Source organism: Mus pahari, chromosome 1 (genome assembly GCF_900095145.1).
Source record: "Mus pahari chromosome 1, PAHARI_EIJ_v1.1, whole genome shotgun sequence".
Taxonomy (NCBI): domain Eukaryota; kingdom Metazoa; phylum Chordata; class Mammalia; order Rodentia; family Muridae; genus Mus; species Mus pahari.
The window spans coordinates 95,551,723-95,565,874 of NC_034590.1; the positions used below are offsets into that span (position 1 = coordinate 95,551,723).

Consider the following 14,152-nt stretch of genomic DNA (forward strand, 5'->3'; position numbering starts at 1 on the left):
TCTTTTCTAGCTAGTATTGATTTTGCATCTTTTCTGTGTGTGTGTGTGTGTGTGTGTGTGTGTGTGTGTGTGTGTGTGTGTGTGTGTGTGCTTGTGTGTGAGGGGGGCACCAAGGTCCAAAGGTCAACCTCCAGTGTTATTCCTTCGAAGAGTCCGCCTTGGCTTTTGAAACAGGGTCTCTCTCTCACTAGGACCTGGGCTTTTGGCTTAGGCTAGGCTGTCTGGCCACCTCTGATCTCTGCCTCCTGAGCCCTGGGATCCTAAGTCTGCCCTGCCACAGCTGGGTTTTTAAGTGGGTGCTGATGTTAGGTCCTCATGCTTGTGTGGCAAACGCTTTCCCATCTGAGCTGTCGTCCCAGCCCTGACTCCCATGTTCAACTGCAGGACAACTGAAGGGAACAGTGGCTGGGACAGGCTGCAAGGGAAGCTTTGGGACTGGTCACTAGGTGTGTTCAGCTCATGAAAACTCACTGGCTGTACAGTTGTGAATTGTACATTTGTTTTACATAAAAAAATTTACCAGAAAAAAAATAGTTGCTATTAAAAATGAAAGTGGTACTTTTCAGGAAATACAAACACGCTTTGAAGGGGCACGATCCCGGGGGACTTGGATTTTTCACACTTCCTTGGAGTTAGCTGCTGCAAAGCCGCCTCCTTGTAAGCTTCCTCATCCCTAACCCTTCAGAACAGAGCCCCGAGCCTCTAGGCGCTCCTAATTATAGCAAGTGGTTAGGCAGTTGCCAATGACTGAGGAGGTTTTTAAACAATCTCACAGTGTCCAAGCCAAAAAGCCCATTCCATCCCCCTGCTCAAGACGCCAGTATGGCCATGCTACTTGGGCAGGGTTTTTAGAAGAGGGAGGGGCCCAGAGCTCTGTACAATTAAAGCCTTCCCTCCCAGAGGGCAGAGTCTCCTGGGAGAAAGGAACAGGCCTCATTAGACAGTGATGGGCTGGAACTCCTCCTCCACTCTGTTGTTTGTGATGCCCAGTGTAAAAATCCAGGCCCATATACGTGAGGCAATTGCCCTGCCCCCAGCCTCTCAGCTTATTCTTCAATGCCAGCATAGCTGGCCCTTTGAGTTCTTCAGGAAGTTTCTCCCAGTCCTTGCACTACACTAGGGTATCCACGAACAAGACGAGATAGAAGCCAGTCTGAGTGGCATATGCCTGCCATCCTGGTACTTGGGAGGCAGGTTAGTCATTAATTCAAGATCACTCTGTGCTATATCATTAGACATTGTCTTAAAATGCAAGACAATAAAAAAGACATACTAGGGCTGCACCTTTAAGGAGCTTCAGTTCCAAGGGAAGACATGAATAAGGTGATGGCTAAGAGTCCCATAGTTACCGAAGTGACGGCGACAGGACAGGAGAGGACAGACATCAGGGGGTGTGGGGCCTCTTGACACAGGACAGTAAACCTGGGACAAGGCAACCCAGGGTCCCACTGCAGGCAAACAGCTCTGGATGACAATCCTGCCTCCAGCACATCTGGCCTGTGCACCTGGGCCATTTCTTAGACCCCCTACCTACCTGCCTGCCTGCCTGCCTCAGTTTCTCATCTGCAGTAGGCACGGGGAAGATGGCAGCAGTGGTGTGTACTATTTGTCACGGTGTCCCCATCCTGTCAGTCTCAACTCTCAATGGGTTCGTTTTGTCTATCTTACAAATGAGGAAAACTGAGGCTGCTCAGTGGCTTCATCCACCATCTACACGAGCCTTCAGCAGAAGGAAGCACGGCGTATGTATGAAGATGTGGCTGTAGTTGGGAGAGCTGCTATCTCACGGCCTGCACAGGTTGGAGCTTTGACCCAGCGATGGCTCGGGGGCAGAAGAAGAATGACATCATGCCTGCGGCTGTTTCCTGCTCTGAGAGCAGGCAGGATGAGTGCATGTAGGTGTCAGATGTGACAGGAGGCTCACATCCTGCTCATGCCAAGTACAGAAGCCAGCTCTGTGATGAGAGGGAACCTTGAACTCAGAACTCAGCCACACTCAGAGAAGAGCCCGGAGCCCACCATATACACACTCTAAACAGCAGCAGCAAGGGTGCTCGGGAAGCTGGCATTGGCTCAGACATCAGGGAAGAGAGGGGTGCTGATTAGCACCAACTGTATACGTTAGGCACATCATCCAAAGGATTATAAATGAAGCTTTATGGGGTTCTCCTCAAGTTCCTTGCATACCCGAACATCAACTGGGAAGAAGAGGTTCGGGGAGGAGTAAAGAAAGGGTCAGAGTCCAGGACCACCCTGGGTTCCTCTGACCTTCATAGCCGACATCTGCGATGCCTTCCGAGGAGGTTCAGCTTAAAACATATCACCACTCAAAATAAGCCTGGGGATGGCTGGCTCGGCTCCACATTTTCTCAGTCTTTGTAGTGGTTTGTTTTACCTTAGTCATTAGGAGGGAAACTTGGGATCACTGGCGAGAAAGACAGTTTGCAGTGCTTCCAGAACAGCCCTTTCTTTCTGGGCTGGTTTCCACGCACTACCCCACCCCACCCCCTCCACACCGCACCCTCCCCAAGGCTCTAGTTTGCTTCCCTCTGCTGCCTCCTAGAGGTCCAGAGCAGAACTTCCAGCCTTGCTCATCCACTTCCAAAAAAAACTAAAAATTGCCAGGGATTGGGATCTGGAGCCATTCAAATGGGAAAGACCAGAGGCCTCCAACACCTCCAGAGAGCTACAGTTTTGGCAGCATCTCCATGTTACATGCCATGTTACATGCCATGAACACCACAGGAAGCATATGGAAAAGCCCAAAATGTGCAAAGAAGAGACTATACAGCAATTCATTTAAAAGGTTCATTTTCGGGCTGGCGAGATGGCTCAGTGGTTAGGAATACTGACTGTTCTTCCAGAGGGCCTGAGTTCAATTCCCAGCAACCACATGGTGGCTCTCAACCATCTGTAAAGTGATCAGATGCCCTCTTCTGGTGTGTCTGAATACAGCTACAATGTACTTATATACATAAAATAAATAAATAATTCTTTAAAAAAAAAAAGTTCATTTTCCCCCAGTGACCTTTATACTAATAGCACTTCAATTGCACATGCTCTGTTAATATTATATTTGTTTATCATATGTGTGGGGGCATGCATGTGCCACAGTGGGCCTACAGAGTCTGAGAACAGCTTTTATTTTAAGAATTGTTTACCTATTTTATGTATATGAAAACACTGTAGCTGTTTCAGACACACCAGAAGAGGGCATCAGACCCATTACAGATGGTTGTGAGCCACCATGTGGTTGCTGGGAATTGAACTCAGGACCTCTGGAAGAGCAGTCAGTGCTCTTAACCACTGAGCCATCCCTCCAGCCCCTAGAGGACAGCTTTTGAGTGTCTGTTCTCCTCAACTATGTGAGTCCCAACAGCTCTGTAGGGCAGCGGCTTCTGTATTTCCCTATTGTAGGGGAAACTGAGGCTGAGATTCACACTCAAGGGCAAAAGCAGAACCAGGCTTCAGCCCTGGGCTCTTATCTCAGTGGCCTAGCAAACCTTGACATGGTGGCCTTGACACGGTGGCCTTGACATGGTGACCATCTGTCTTAACATGGTGGCCATTTGTATTAACTACTTTTCTGGTTGTTGTGACAAAAGCGACTAAGGGTTTTGCACTCATCCCTGAAGTCATGGTGGCAGGAGGGTGGCAGATGGTCACCTTGCACCCACGGTGGTGATGGGTGAGAGACACAGGCAGCTTCTTCTGCTAGCTCGATCCTTTTTCTTCAGTCTGGGATTCCAGCCCATAGAACAGCGCTATCTACTGCTTGATGGGTCTTCCCACTTGTTAACCCAGTCTAGAAACTCCCCCACAGGCCTGTCACACGGACAAACAATAAGAACCACCACATATCCTTCTGGAATACCCCCCCCCCAGGAGCTGTATGAGCAGTCAGCCTCATCCTGCCTCTGTTGGATTTTTTTGAACAGAAAAGGGAAGAACTTCATTCGAGGAGGGTTTCAATAAACCGAGAGAAGTCCTGAAACACGGGGACAGTGTAAGGGCACCCACAACAGCTGCTTGATGCACAACAGGACAATCATATCAAGGAACAGGCTGAGGCAAGGGCTCAGCAACACGTCTGCCTCCCAGCTGCCAAGCTCCCCACCATGACAGTCCCAGATTAACCCTTTAAAAGTGTAGTCAAACCCCCAATTAACTGTTTTCTTTTATAAGTTACCTGGTACCTGTGTCTCCTCACAGCAATAGAGCAGTGAGGAGGACACCACCCCTGAACAGTGTATGGGACCAGTTGCCCCTAAATGTCATGGCCAAGACGGAGAGAGGGAGGGCTATGACAGGAGCTGCATGACAAACTTCAAAAAGAATTTCCCATGAGTCTTCGGGCAGGCTGGATACCCCTTCTCTCACATGGTTCAGTCACGGGCCGCAGCCCTCTGGTGGCTTAGTGGGTCTACAGGGCCAGTGGTACTGTAGGACCCCCATTTTCGGGGACCCCCGAAGTCACGGGAGTCAGGATTTCCCAGAAAACACGAGAGGCCTTCTTATTGTAAAAGCATGAGGTAGTTTAATGGCGGAGCTCCGGGCCAGCACGTACCTCACGCCTGAAAGCTAGGTGGTTTTATAGGGGGAGAGGGAGGGGCTAGCAAGAATTGGTGCGGTTACCCGTGATTGGCTCATTTAAACGTACACATTTGCAGGATGGTACGTGCAAAGGCAGGAATGCTAGGAGACCTGAGGGGCGGGTCAGCGGAACATTTGGTTCAGTCCCAGGAATGTTCCAACAATGGCCTGCCTGGGCATGCCCAGACTTGTCTCACTGTGCTCTCCGTCTCAGGCTTCCAAGCTTACAAACCACTATTTCCCTGGACATTAGTTGCATGAATCCCAGGCCTTAAATTTCACTTTAAATTTCATTTCCCTTCAGTACTTGGGCAGCTTAGTGGGTCTACAGGGCCAGTGGTACTTGGGCAGCTTAGTCGGTCTACAGGGCCAGTGGTACTTGGGCAGCTGTGACTCCATGCTCCAGGTGAGCCCCCACTCACCTTTACTAAGAACCAGTGTCTGAGAAGACCAAGAAAGGTCTCAGCCAGCTCCCCGCCGGCCAGTAGGGGAGTCACTGTGCTGGGGCTCACTCACTCCAAGAGCCAGGGTGAGTTTTGGGGACTAGACCACGCATGGCATGGAGCAGGGAAGTGAGAGTCCATTCCCCAGTGCTAAATTGAGCCATGAAAGTTTTATGAAGAGAGTTTGTCAGCACCAGAAAGAACAAGGCAGATTCATTAAGAGCGAATCCCTCAGCACGGGCTGGCTAAACGATAGGATCTGCAAGGTTGCTTTACCTGACAGGCCCAGTCCCTGGGCCTCCCAGTGCTGAGGACACAGGCAGGTGGTAGCCACACCTTTTTATACAAGGTCTCTCCACAACAAGATGCCTCCAAGGCAAGCATGGGTGACAGTGTTTGTGTCAGATACGGGAGTGTCCCCAGCCAGCTGATTATTGGCCAAGAAGAAGGGCCCACATAGCTGTATGTCCCTCCAGGAATGCCACCTTCCTGTCCCTGTAACTTGAGCCCACCACAGACAGTCCTTCTTTTTTTGTTTTTGTTTTTCAAGACAGGGTTTCTCTGTGTAGCCCTGGCTGTCCTGGAACTCACTCTGTAGACCAGGCTGACCTCAAACTCACAAATCCACCTGCCTCTGCCTCCCAAGTGCTGGGATTAAAGGCATGTGCCACCACTACCCAGCTAGCCAGTCCTTCTTGCTGACAGCTCAGCCATATCTACCACACGGGCTGATGGGGCCACATGTAACAGCTGATGAATGAATGCTGTGGATTTGTTTGTTTCTTGGCACCACAGTCCCCACCACATCCTACTGTCTCACCCCAGATATATTCTGCTCATTTCTATTCCTGGCCATGTCGCATATCCTTGGACCCTTACCACCACTACCACCCCCATCCCCATGTTAAATTCACCCCAGTGTGCTCTGGAGTCCCCTCACACTGCAACTCCTTACCCCAGGATGTACCCTCACTGAGCCTATAACGTCACACATGCAGTTCTCTGCAGGAAGTGGCCACAGCCACTATTACCTATCATGCTAACACCTTCTCTATAGCTCTGGCCCACACTCACCAGCACTAGAGACCTACAATTGGCCTCTCTGGTGACCCCTCAGCCTCCAACCTGGGCTCTGACCTCAGGTGACAGAAGCATCTGTCCCATAAGGCCTCAGCTAGAGAGTCTTTTTAACCCAGGTCTTGGTCCTAACCATGCAGATGCTCTACCAACTGAGTTTCATCCCCAGCCCCATGTGACTCTGGGGAGACACCTGTCATTAGACTGGAAGCAAACTGCATGATCCAGGATGCCTGCATTTCCAGACTCCTTTTAAACAAGATCAAATATGGATTCTGGGAGAGAGACCTATTTGCAGGAGGGAGCTAGCCTTCAATGTAACCCTGCAAGAGCTTCCTGTGTTGAAGAGTTGGTTCCCTTTGGCTCTTAAATGTTTTCCAGAAGTATTAAGAGTTGGCCCCTAGCCTGTGGTGCCACCAGGGAATGATACCTACCAGAGGAAATCATGTCAGGATATGCATGTCCTGGAGGGGACGTTGGGAACCTCAATCTCTTCCTGCTTATCTTTGCACTTCCCAGCCAACAGGAGGTAAACCAGCCGCCACTGCCACATGCTTCTGCCACAAGAGTCTGTGCTGCCCCAGACCAAGGCAAGTAAGCAGGGACTGAAATTGAACCATGAGCCAAATGGGCCTCTCCTTTGTGTGTAATGATACATGAACATAGCCACGCTGAGGATCCCTCAAACCTCTGAGAATGGTAGGCCTTCTCTTGATCCAAATATGGGATGCTGGCGGTGTGCAGAAGGGAAGATGCCCACCACAGCTTCTCTGAAGGCAGTTTCCTCCTCCAGGGTGACCGTCCCACTACAGAGACTCCCAACCGAGAGTAGTTAACCCCACTGAGTTTCCAGGCAGCTGCTAGTGCGGCTTCATCTGATCCCAGCTTTTGTGTGTATCATCTGTTACCTCTTGACTCTCCATTGCCCTGGTCAGATTAAGCCCAAAGCTGTGCATGTTGAGGCACAGGGGCTGTCTGTGTCATCCTGCACTCAGATCTTAAGGAAGAGGGACAGCATGGAGGTGAGCCGCCGGTGGCCTGGAAAGGAGGGGACAGCAAATGTCAAAGCCCAAGTGAAAACATGGGTATGAGGGCTGTGGGTGGGCAAGGAGAGAAATGGAGTGGCCACTGTCTAGCTCTCATTGGCTAGGGAGCTGCTACATCGTAGTACTTCAGCAAATCCCCTAAGCTGGAGTTACAGACAGTTGTGAGCCACCCTATGAATGCTGAGAATCAAACCTGACTCCTCTGGAAGGGCAGTCAGTGCTTTCAATGGTTAAACCATCACTCCAGACCCTTTCCTGGAGTATTATAAAACAAGTACCTTCTGAAGTACATTATGCAACGAGGACCAGTTCACGGGGACCTGTTACAAATGTGCTTGGTCCTTACACAGCATCAGGCACAATCCTGGGTATTTCTGAAAGTGGAGCCGGTAGAGCAGAGCTGGAGGCAGCATATCACCGGGGAGGTCTTTGGGAGTACAGTGTCCCTGGCCATTTCCTATCCTGTGCTCTGCTTCCTGTTGGTAATGAGGTGAATGCTGTGATCCTATTGTCATCACATCCTCAAGTCACACAGAGCCAAGTGACAAGGGACTGGCCCTCTGAAACAGCCTTGAATTGTTCACATCAGATGAGGGTAAGGCAGCTGCCACAGCAAGGGAACCTAACATCCTGTTCACAAGCGTGGATGACCTTCTGATGTCTCGTCCTGAGAGAAGTCCAGGCAGTGTCCTCAGAGGCTGGTGACATGCACACTGCATCTCTACTTCAAGCCCTCTCTCATGGCACAGAGAAGACTGTGTGTGTGTGTGTGTGTGTGTGTGTGTGTGTGTGTGTGTGTGTGTGTGCGCATGTGTGTGTGCCAGTTGTGGGCACCAACATGCAGCACTAGCAACAGCCACGTGCTCTTGTTTCCTGTGGAGAATGGCATGATGGGCAGATGGGTGGCACTGCTGCTGACCTCCCCACATGGGAACCGCAAATCTGTAGCTTTGCTTTGCTTTCTCTGGGATGCTGGAGGTCAAGCGCACATCCTCCATCACTGATCTACACCCGCAACTCCTTGTCTCTGAATGTTTAAGAAGTGAGGGTGATTCGTGTTCACACCTTGGTGCAGTCACTCAGTAGTGCTCAATGGTGCTCCCTTGCCAGGCCTCCTGGACCTGGGCCACTAAGGCCATCAGTTTCCATATCCACTCATCCCACAGCCTCAGTTGACCAGTTCTCCTTTGAAGCCTAGCTGTCAGGTCAGCTGCATTCAGCTGTGGGGCTGTGTAAGCCTCTAGCCAGTGGTCTCTGAGTCACTTCCTCTGAACGGAAACTATCTTCTCCAAAGTGTTAAGTTGGTGGATGTATGAGGGACTTAGGGGAAGGCAAGAGATAAGTCCCGGAGTCAAGCCTGAGGCAGGCCTCTCTCCTGTGACCTGTCTCAAGGTCAAACACCTCACTCAAGCCAACTCCAGCCTTTTCTAGGCCAAGAATCCGCTGAGAGTACGGCTCAGTTGGTAAAGTGCTTGCCTCGCATGCATACAGCACTGGGTTCAATTCCTAGCAGTGAATAAACCAGGTGTGAGGTGTGTTGGTGCACACTCACAATCCCAGCAATCGGAAGGTATAGGCTGGAGAAGCAGAAGTTCAAAGTCATCCTTGACTACACAGTTTGAAGACAGTTTAGGATATCTCAAACCCCAACTCAAAAAAGCAAAACACTACCACCACATTAAGACAACAATAAAAAGATCAAGTGTCTCCTGAATCTTGTGGTCACCTTGACTGATGCAGGATCACTGGCTGTGGGTTATATACCCCTGAGCTTGTAGCAAAGCCAGCTACAGTTTACAGGAATGAGCAACGGTGGCAGCCAGCAAACATACCTGCCACCTCATTCAGAGGTGCTGTCCTGGTTCCACTGTACGTCTGAGAACTGGGCCTATGTGACTTGCCTGAAGGCTGCGGTTGTGCTTACAACAGTGGCACAGCTGGGTAGTTACCACTTGTGCTTGGAATGACTCTGGATGGAGTGGAACACTGGTGCCATGGTCCCCAGAGCTGAGGGCCTGGGAAACTACCGGGTCTACACTTGAACCCATATCTGCTGGAGGCTGACTTGTGATCAGGCCTCCTGTGTGTGTCTCTTAAGTTTCCACGTGCCTCAGCATCCCCAGAGGCAGGGACCTGGAACTGGGAGAGAGAGAGAGATCATGGTCCCAAGAAGCTGTGCCTGCTCCCCATGCTGGGACCCACCTTGCTTGTGCAGAGCTCCAGCTGAGGAACCCCGGGGACCTAGACATCTTCATGCGGCCATTAGTGAGCACGTCACAGTGTGGCTGCCTACTGTATCTTATTAAGTCTGTGTTGGGGATGTGGCTCAATGGTAGGGTACTTCCTGTGATCATTCCCTCCTGAGGCAAGGGGCTTCGTCTTACCTCTGCCCATGACTACCTCATTCTTGATCTAATACTGGTCAGAGTCTCAGGAAATGCAAGGTCAGATGCCCACAGCTGATTTCAAAAGGGAAACCCAGCTCAACTGCAGAAGAGGCCCAGGGGCCCTACACTGTGCCAAGTCCTCTCCTAACGACAGTCTGCCTGGGCCACCTGCAAACCATTCTTCAGCAGGAGTAGCTGCCAAGCAGCGGGAAGTGGGAAGCAGGAAGCAGCATCAGCATGTGCACACCAGCTCCATGACTGGAGAGGATGTGGCCCAGTAAGATCAGGATGAAACCAAGTGTGGCCAAACTGGAACCCAAAGGGCCTCTGCTTCCTGTGCTTACTTCAGCCAGGACTAGCCCTAGAATCCCTGCAGTGTTGCCAGGGTAACCCTGTATAGTCATTAGCCAGTGGTACTCCAGCTAAGACAGGAAAGGACAGAGTAGTCATCACCTCTCAGCACACCCCAGCCTTCTCAATCACCAAGGATGACATCTGTAAATGACTGGAGACAGCGAATGAACATCTCAGGCCCCGGGTCCGAGAAGGGTCCTGGCTTCCCTGGTTCCCTGAGGAAACGAACCAGTGCTGTCACAGCAAGGCTGAGGGTCCAGAATGACTCAAGCTTAGCTAGTGACTGTCTGTGTGGCCGTGGGCACATCACTCCCCTTCCCAAGCTTCTGTTTCCTCTTCTGTAAGCTCTCAGATCCACAGGCAGGGACTCCTCAGAAGTTAGCATCTACAAGAGGCAGACCCCTGGGCCTGGTATCCCGGGTAAGGGGTTTGGAACCTGTGGGGAGACTGATGCTGAGATGAGCATAGCTTGCTTCACGGGTTGAGTCACTCGTCCTTCAGAGGATGGAAGCAAGGTCACCCAGCGATCAGGCCTCAACCCCATCACAGTGCACAAGGACTGAAGCAGGGGAAGCGGTGTGGGCGGGCTATAGCCTTGCAACACGGGAACTCTGCCACCCCAAGTTCCAAGGATAACAACAGTATCCAGCTCTGGCCTCTACCGGAGGACAGCTAGAGAGTGGCAGCCAGCCAGTGGGTTGGAGACCAGATCCTCCAGCTGAAGGGTACCTGAGGGAAGGGTTGTTAAGTTAAAGTTTTAATTTCTTTCCTTCTCCTCTGGGACCAGAAGAGAATGCTTGGTGGTGCACTGTGTCAAGGGCCACTGGAGAGCAGGAATGGTGGTCCACACCTGTAACCCCAGCACTTGGAGGCTGAGGCAGGAGGACCAAAGGTCAAAGCTAAAGACTTGAAGCTCATTTCCATTCTCCTTCATCTACAAACATATTATTTTCATACCGAAGACAGGAGAAATAAATAAATAAAAAAATAAAAATGAGGCCTATTTTTTTGTTTTGGATTTTTGTTTTTTACGAGACAGGGTTTCTCTGTGTAGCCCTGGCTGTCCTCAAACTCAGAAATCCGCCTGCCTCTGCCTCCCAAGTGCTGGGATTAAAGGCATGCGCCACCACCGCCTGGATGAGGCTTATTTTTTTTAAAACAAAACTTACCAATTTCCAAAATGCCTGCCCAGGGAGGACCTACACTCCACTCCAGGGATGACCTGCACTCCTGAGTGAGTCATTTAAATCACTGACTTTAGAGTTCCCACTCTTCCTAAACCCCCATCCCATGGGCGCCCGCAGTGGATTCTGGAGCTAGCTTTCCTAGATCCATCAATAACTCCCCAATTCCAAAGGCCTCAGTCAATTAATTAACAAGGCCTTTTAAAGGTAGTTCCAAGTGCTGAGAGAGAGACAGGAAGAAAGGAAGAGCCCTTGAGCAGGCGCTGCTTCAGTCAGGGAAGAGAGGCACTTGAGCACCCTCCCTGAGGAGCTCAGAAAGGTGAGGCCACCGCACCAAGGATACTTCATTATACTGAGGGTTAGTCAGGAGGCTCCGCAGCCGCTTCCTGTGGGGAACGCACCATGTGGAAAAGTCTGAGAAATCTTCACCCACACAACAGTTTGCGGCCCTTGCTCCACACTTGCTCTCATCTTCAACTTCTGCTGTTTATGTGAATACCCCAGCCCCACTGACACAGGGGACAGATGAGAGAGGAGAACAGAGCAGAGCAACTTGAGACTGTCAGACCAGACTCAGTAGCTAAAGCACACTCCCAAACATGCTCAATGCACAGCACACTACCCTGCCTGTCACAACCTACCTAGCCCCACCCACACTGCTCCAGAGGGAAAGGATGCTGGTAGGACTCACTACCCATTCTAGATGACAGGGAACCAGCTAGGGGTTGTCTCATGTGGCAAAGGTAACAGGCCCCAACACAGAATGCTGTCCTAGAGAATGTCTACTTACTAAGGGGTTGGGAGTGACAAGACTCACTTATGACCCCACCAAAGCTACCTGGCCACTGACATTATCTCCGCTCAGCTTCACAGTGCTTTCAGCCTTGAGGCTCTGTCACCCCCTGCCTGTCCAACCCTCTGAGGTCTGCTCCACTTAGATGAGTCTGGCCCTGGTCCTTGATACCCACCTACTGCCTGGGTGCCCGTGTCCACTCCTTCCCTAAGGCTAGTCACTGGTGACCCATGTCCCAGAGTCCCACACATCTCAGCTCGGGGCCACTGTCAAAGAGAGCAGCTCCCCGAGCCTTGAATATGATTCTTTAGGTAGTGTGAGGGAAATGTGGCATGTCCACAGCATTTGGGCCTCCTCTCACTACTCTCCCAAGACAACACGGGCATCACACAGAGTTGCCCTGCTGGCTCTGTGGTGACCAGTCTTAAGGAGGCTCAGGTACAAAGATGCCCCATAACTAGTGTTTATATAACAACAACTTAAGCATTTTATTTAGTCATTAAGCTCCTTAGTATCACAATGGAATGATGAGAAAACAAGAACAAAAAAAAGTCTTCGTGAATCTCTGACAAAGAGCAGAGACTTCAAGGCCATTGGAGGGACAGGAGGCTCGACAGAAACAGTTCCAATGTCGAATTTCTCCTGGGCTGGCTGGGCCAGGAGTTGGGGGAGGTGGAATGGTGAGAAGGTGGCACTGTTGTCAGCGGTCCTTGGCCATTTTGACTCAAGACTGATACACATGATCTGCATGAACCACGCTGTGGGGTCTCTGAGTACCTCCCTGGCATCTGGCCACAGGACCCTCTGCCTGCTCCAAATGTGTGGAAACTCTTATCAGTGTCAAATGGACTCCAAAACCTGCTGTGCTGGAGGCAGCAGGAGAGGGCAGAAGCAGGCCACTTGCTCGGGGCACGCCAATCCAGAGAGTGGTCAAGGCTTGTCACAGACTTCCGTGGCACAGGTGCAGGTGGTGTAGGTGGTGGCGGCAGCAGGCACATCCCTGGGGCAGTGAGCAGTCAGGAAGGCAAGCAGGCACTCCTAGAGCTTCACGGTGCCAGGGGGCAGGCTGTCATTGCAGAGTCGGTAGTAACGGAGATCGTTTACCAGCCTGTGCACGTTCTGGGTGAACGAGGGTAGGTCCTGAAAGGCAGGGGAGAGCTGAAGCCTGGCTCTTGAAGGTCCACCAGACCCTAGGCTACCCATCTGCCAAACTCGTGAGCTGCCCCACACCTATGCTCTTGGCTCTATGCAAACATTTAATACGATTCCAAGCCCAAGCAAGGCAATGCTTGGGTCAGGGGCACATGTAAAAGTTCTTTTCAGGGCTCCATGGGCCAGGCCCTGATGAAAGCCAATTCAGAACTATCACACAGCCTGTAACTCAGGATCTTACAGGTTAGACAGGAAGGAAGGGAAGAGCTCCATCACTAGCCTGGCTGCTTTTCCCCTTCCCAGAGGTCAGCCTTTGATGGCTCACATCTGAGACCTTCCTCCTGAGTTCCACAAATCCCTACAAGTCACATGGCATCTGAGCTGAAGAACACACTGCCTAGCTACAGAGCTGCCCTGCTGGGAGCAGCAGCAACTGGGAAAGCACCCAGATGTTGAAATTGCTCCACTGTTTCCCACACTGCTTAGTGTGAAACATTGGAGCACCTGCTGTGCAGGTCCAGATGTGAAGAGTGTCGACATTATGCATACACTGTCACAGACATAACTGACATCTGCCTTGGCTACCAAGGTGATCCCTGTGCAATACTCAGCCACATCAAACAGCTGACACTACTTCTGCATCTCCCACCTTCTTCTTCTGGAACTCAGCTCAAACCTGTCTCCATCGCCAGACACTGCCTGCCTCGCCTTAGCTGGCCTGGTCAGCACCTGTGCTGAACTTTCAAAGTGCCCTCAGATGGATCACGGCGCATGCTCTCTGGCCAGAATACTCAGCTGGGATCCTGTCCCACTACCTGGAGCCCTTCTAAGCCTGAGCCATCTACAAAATGGAGAGAAGAGTTGCTCTTTAGAAAGTGGTTGCAAGAGCAGGAAGTACCAGGAACAGTGTGACCCAAAAATGCACCCCACAGCCTGTCTCCACAAAGCATGCATGGAAGCAGGTGAATCAATGCCCAACCTCAGGGGAAGTGATCCTGTCCATCCTGAAGAATAGCACAGGGTCTGGTTGGTCACCTTTAATCCTAGCACTTGGGAGGCAGAGGCAGAAGAATCTCTACAAACTTGAGGCCAACCTGGTCTATGTAGAGAGGAGGAGGGGGCA

At 51.2% G+C, this 14,152-nt stretch overlaps 1 protein-coding gene across 3 annotated transcripts in view; it reads right to left on the minus strand.

The window, feature by feature from the left end:
* Nucleotides 1–12,330: 12,330 nt before the first annotated feature.
* Nucleotides 12,331–14,152, minus strand: part of Xpo6 (exportin 6) — a 97,017-nt gene continuing 95,195 nt past the window's right edge. Inside the window, exon 25 of one of the 3 annotated variants that reach the window (XM_029547714.1) lies at nt 12,331–13,017. In XM_029547714.1, coding sequence (XP_029403574.1) covers nt 12,916–13,017 — 102 coding nt within the window. In that variant the 3' untranslated portion in view covers nt 12,331–12,915. The remainder of the gene's footprint in view (nt 13,018–14,152) is intronic. The other 2 variants (XM_021205397.2, XM_021205405.2) reach the window with 2 other exon arrangements.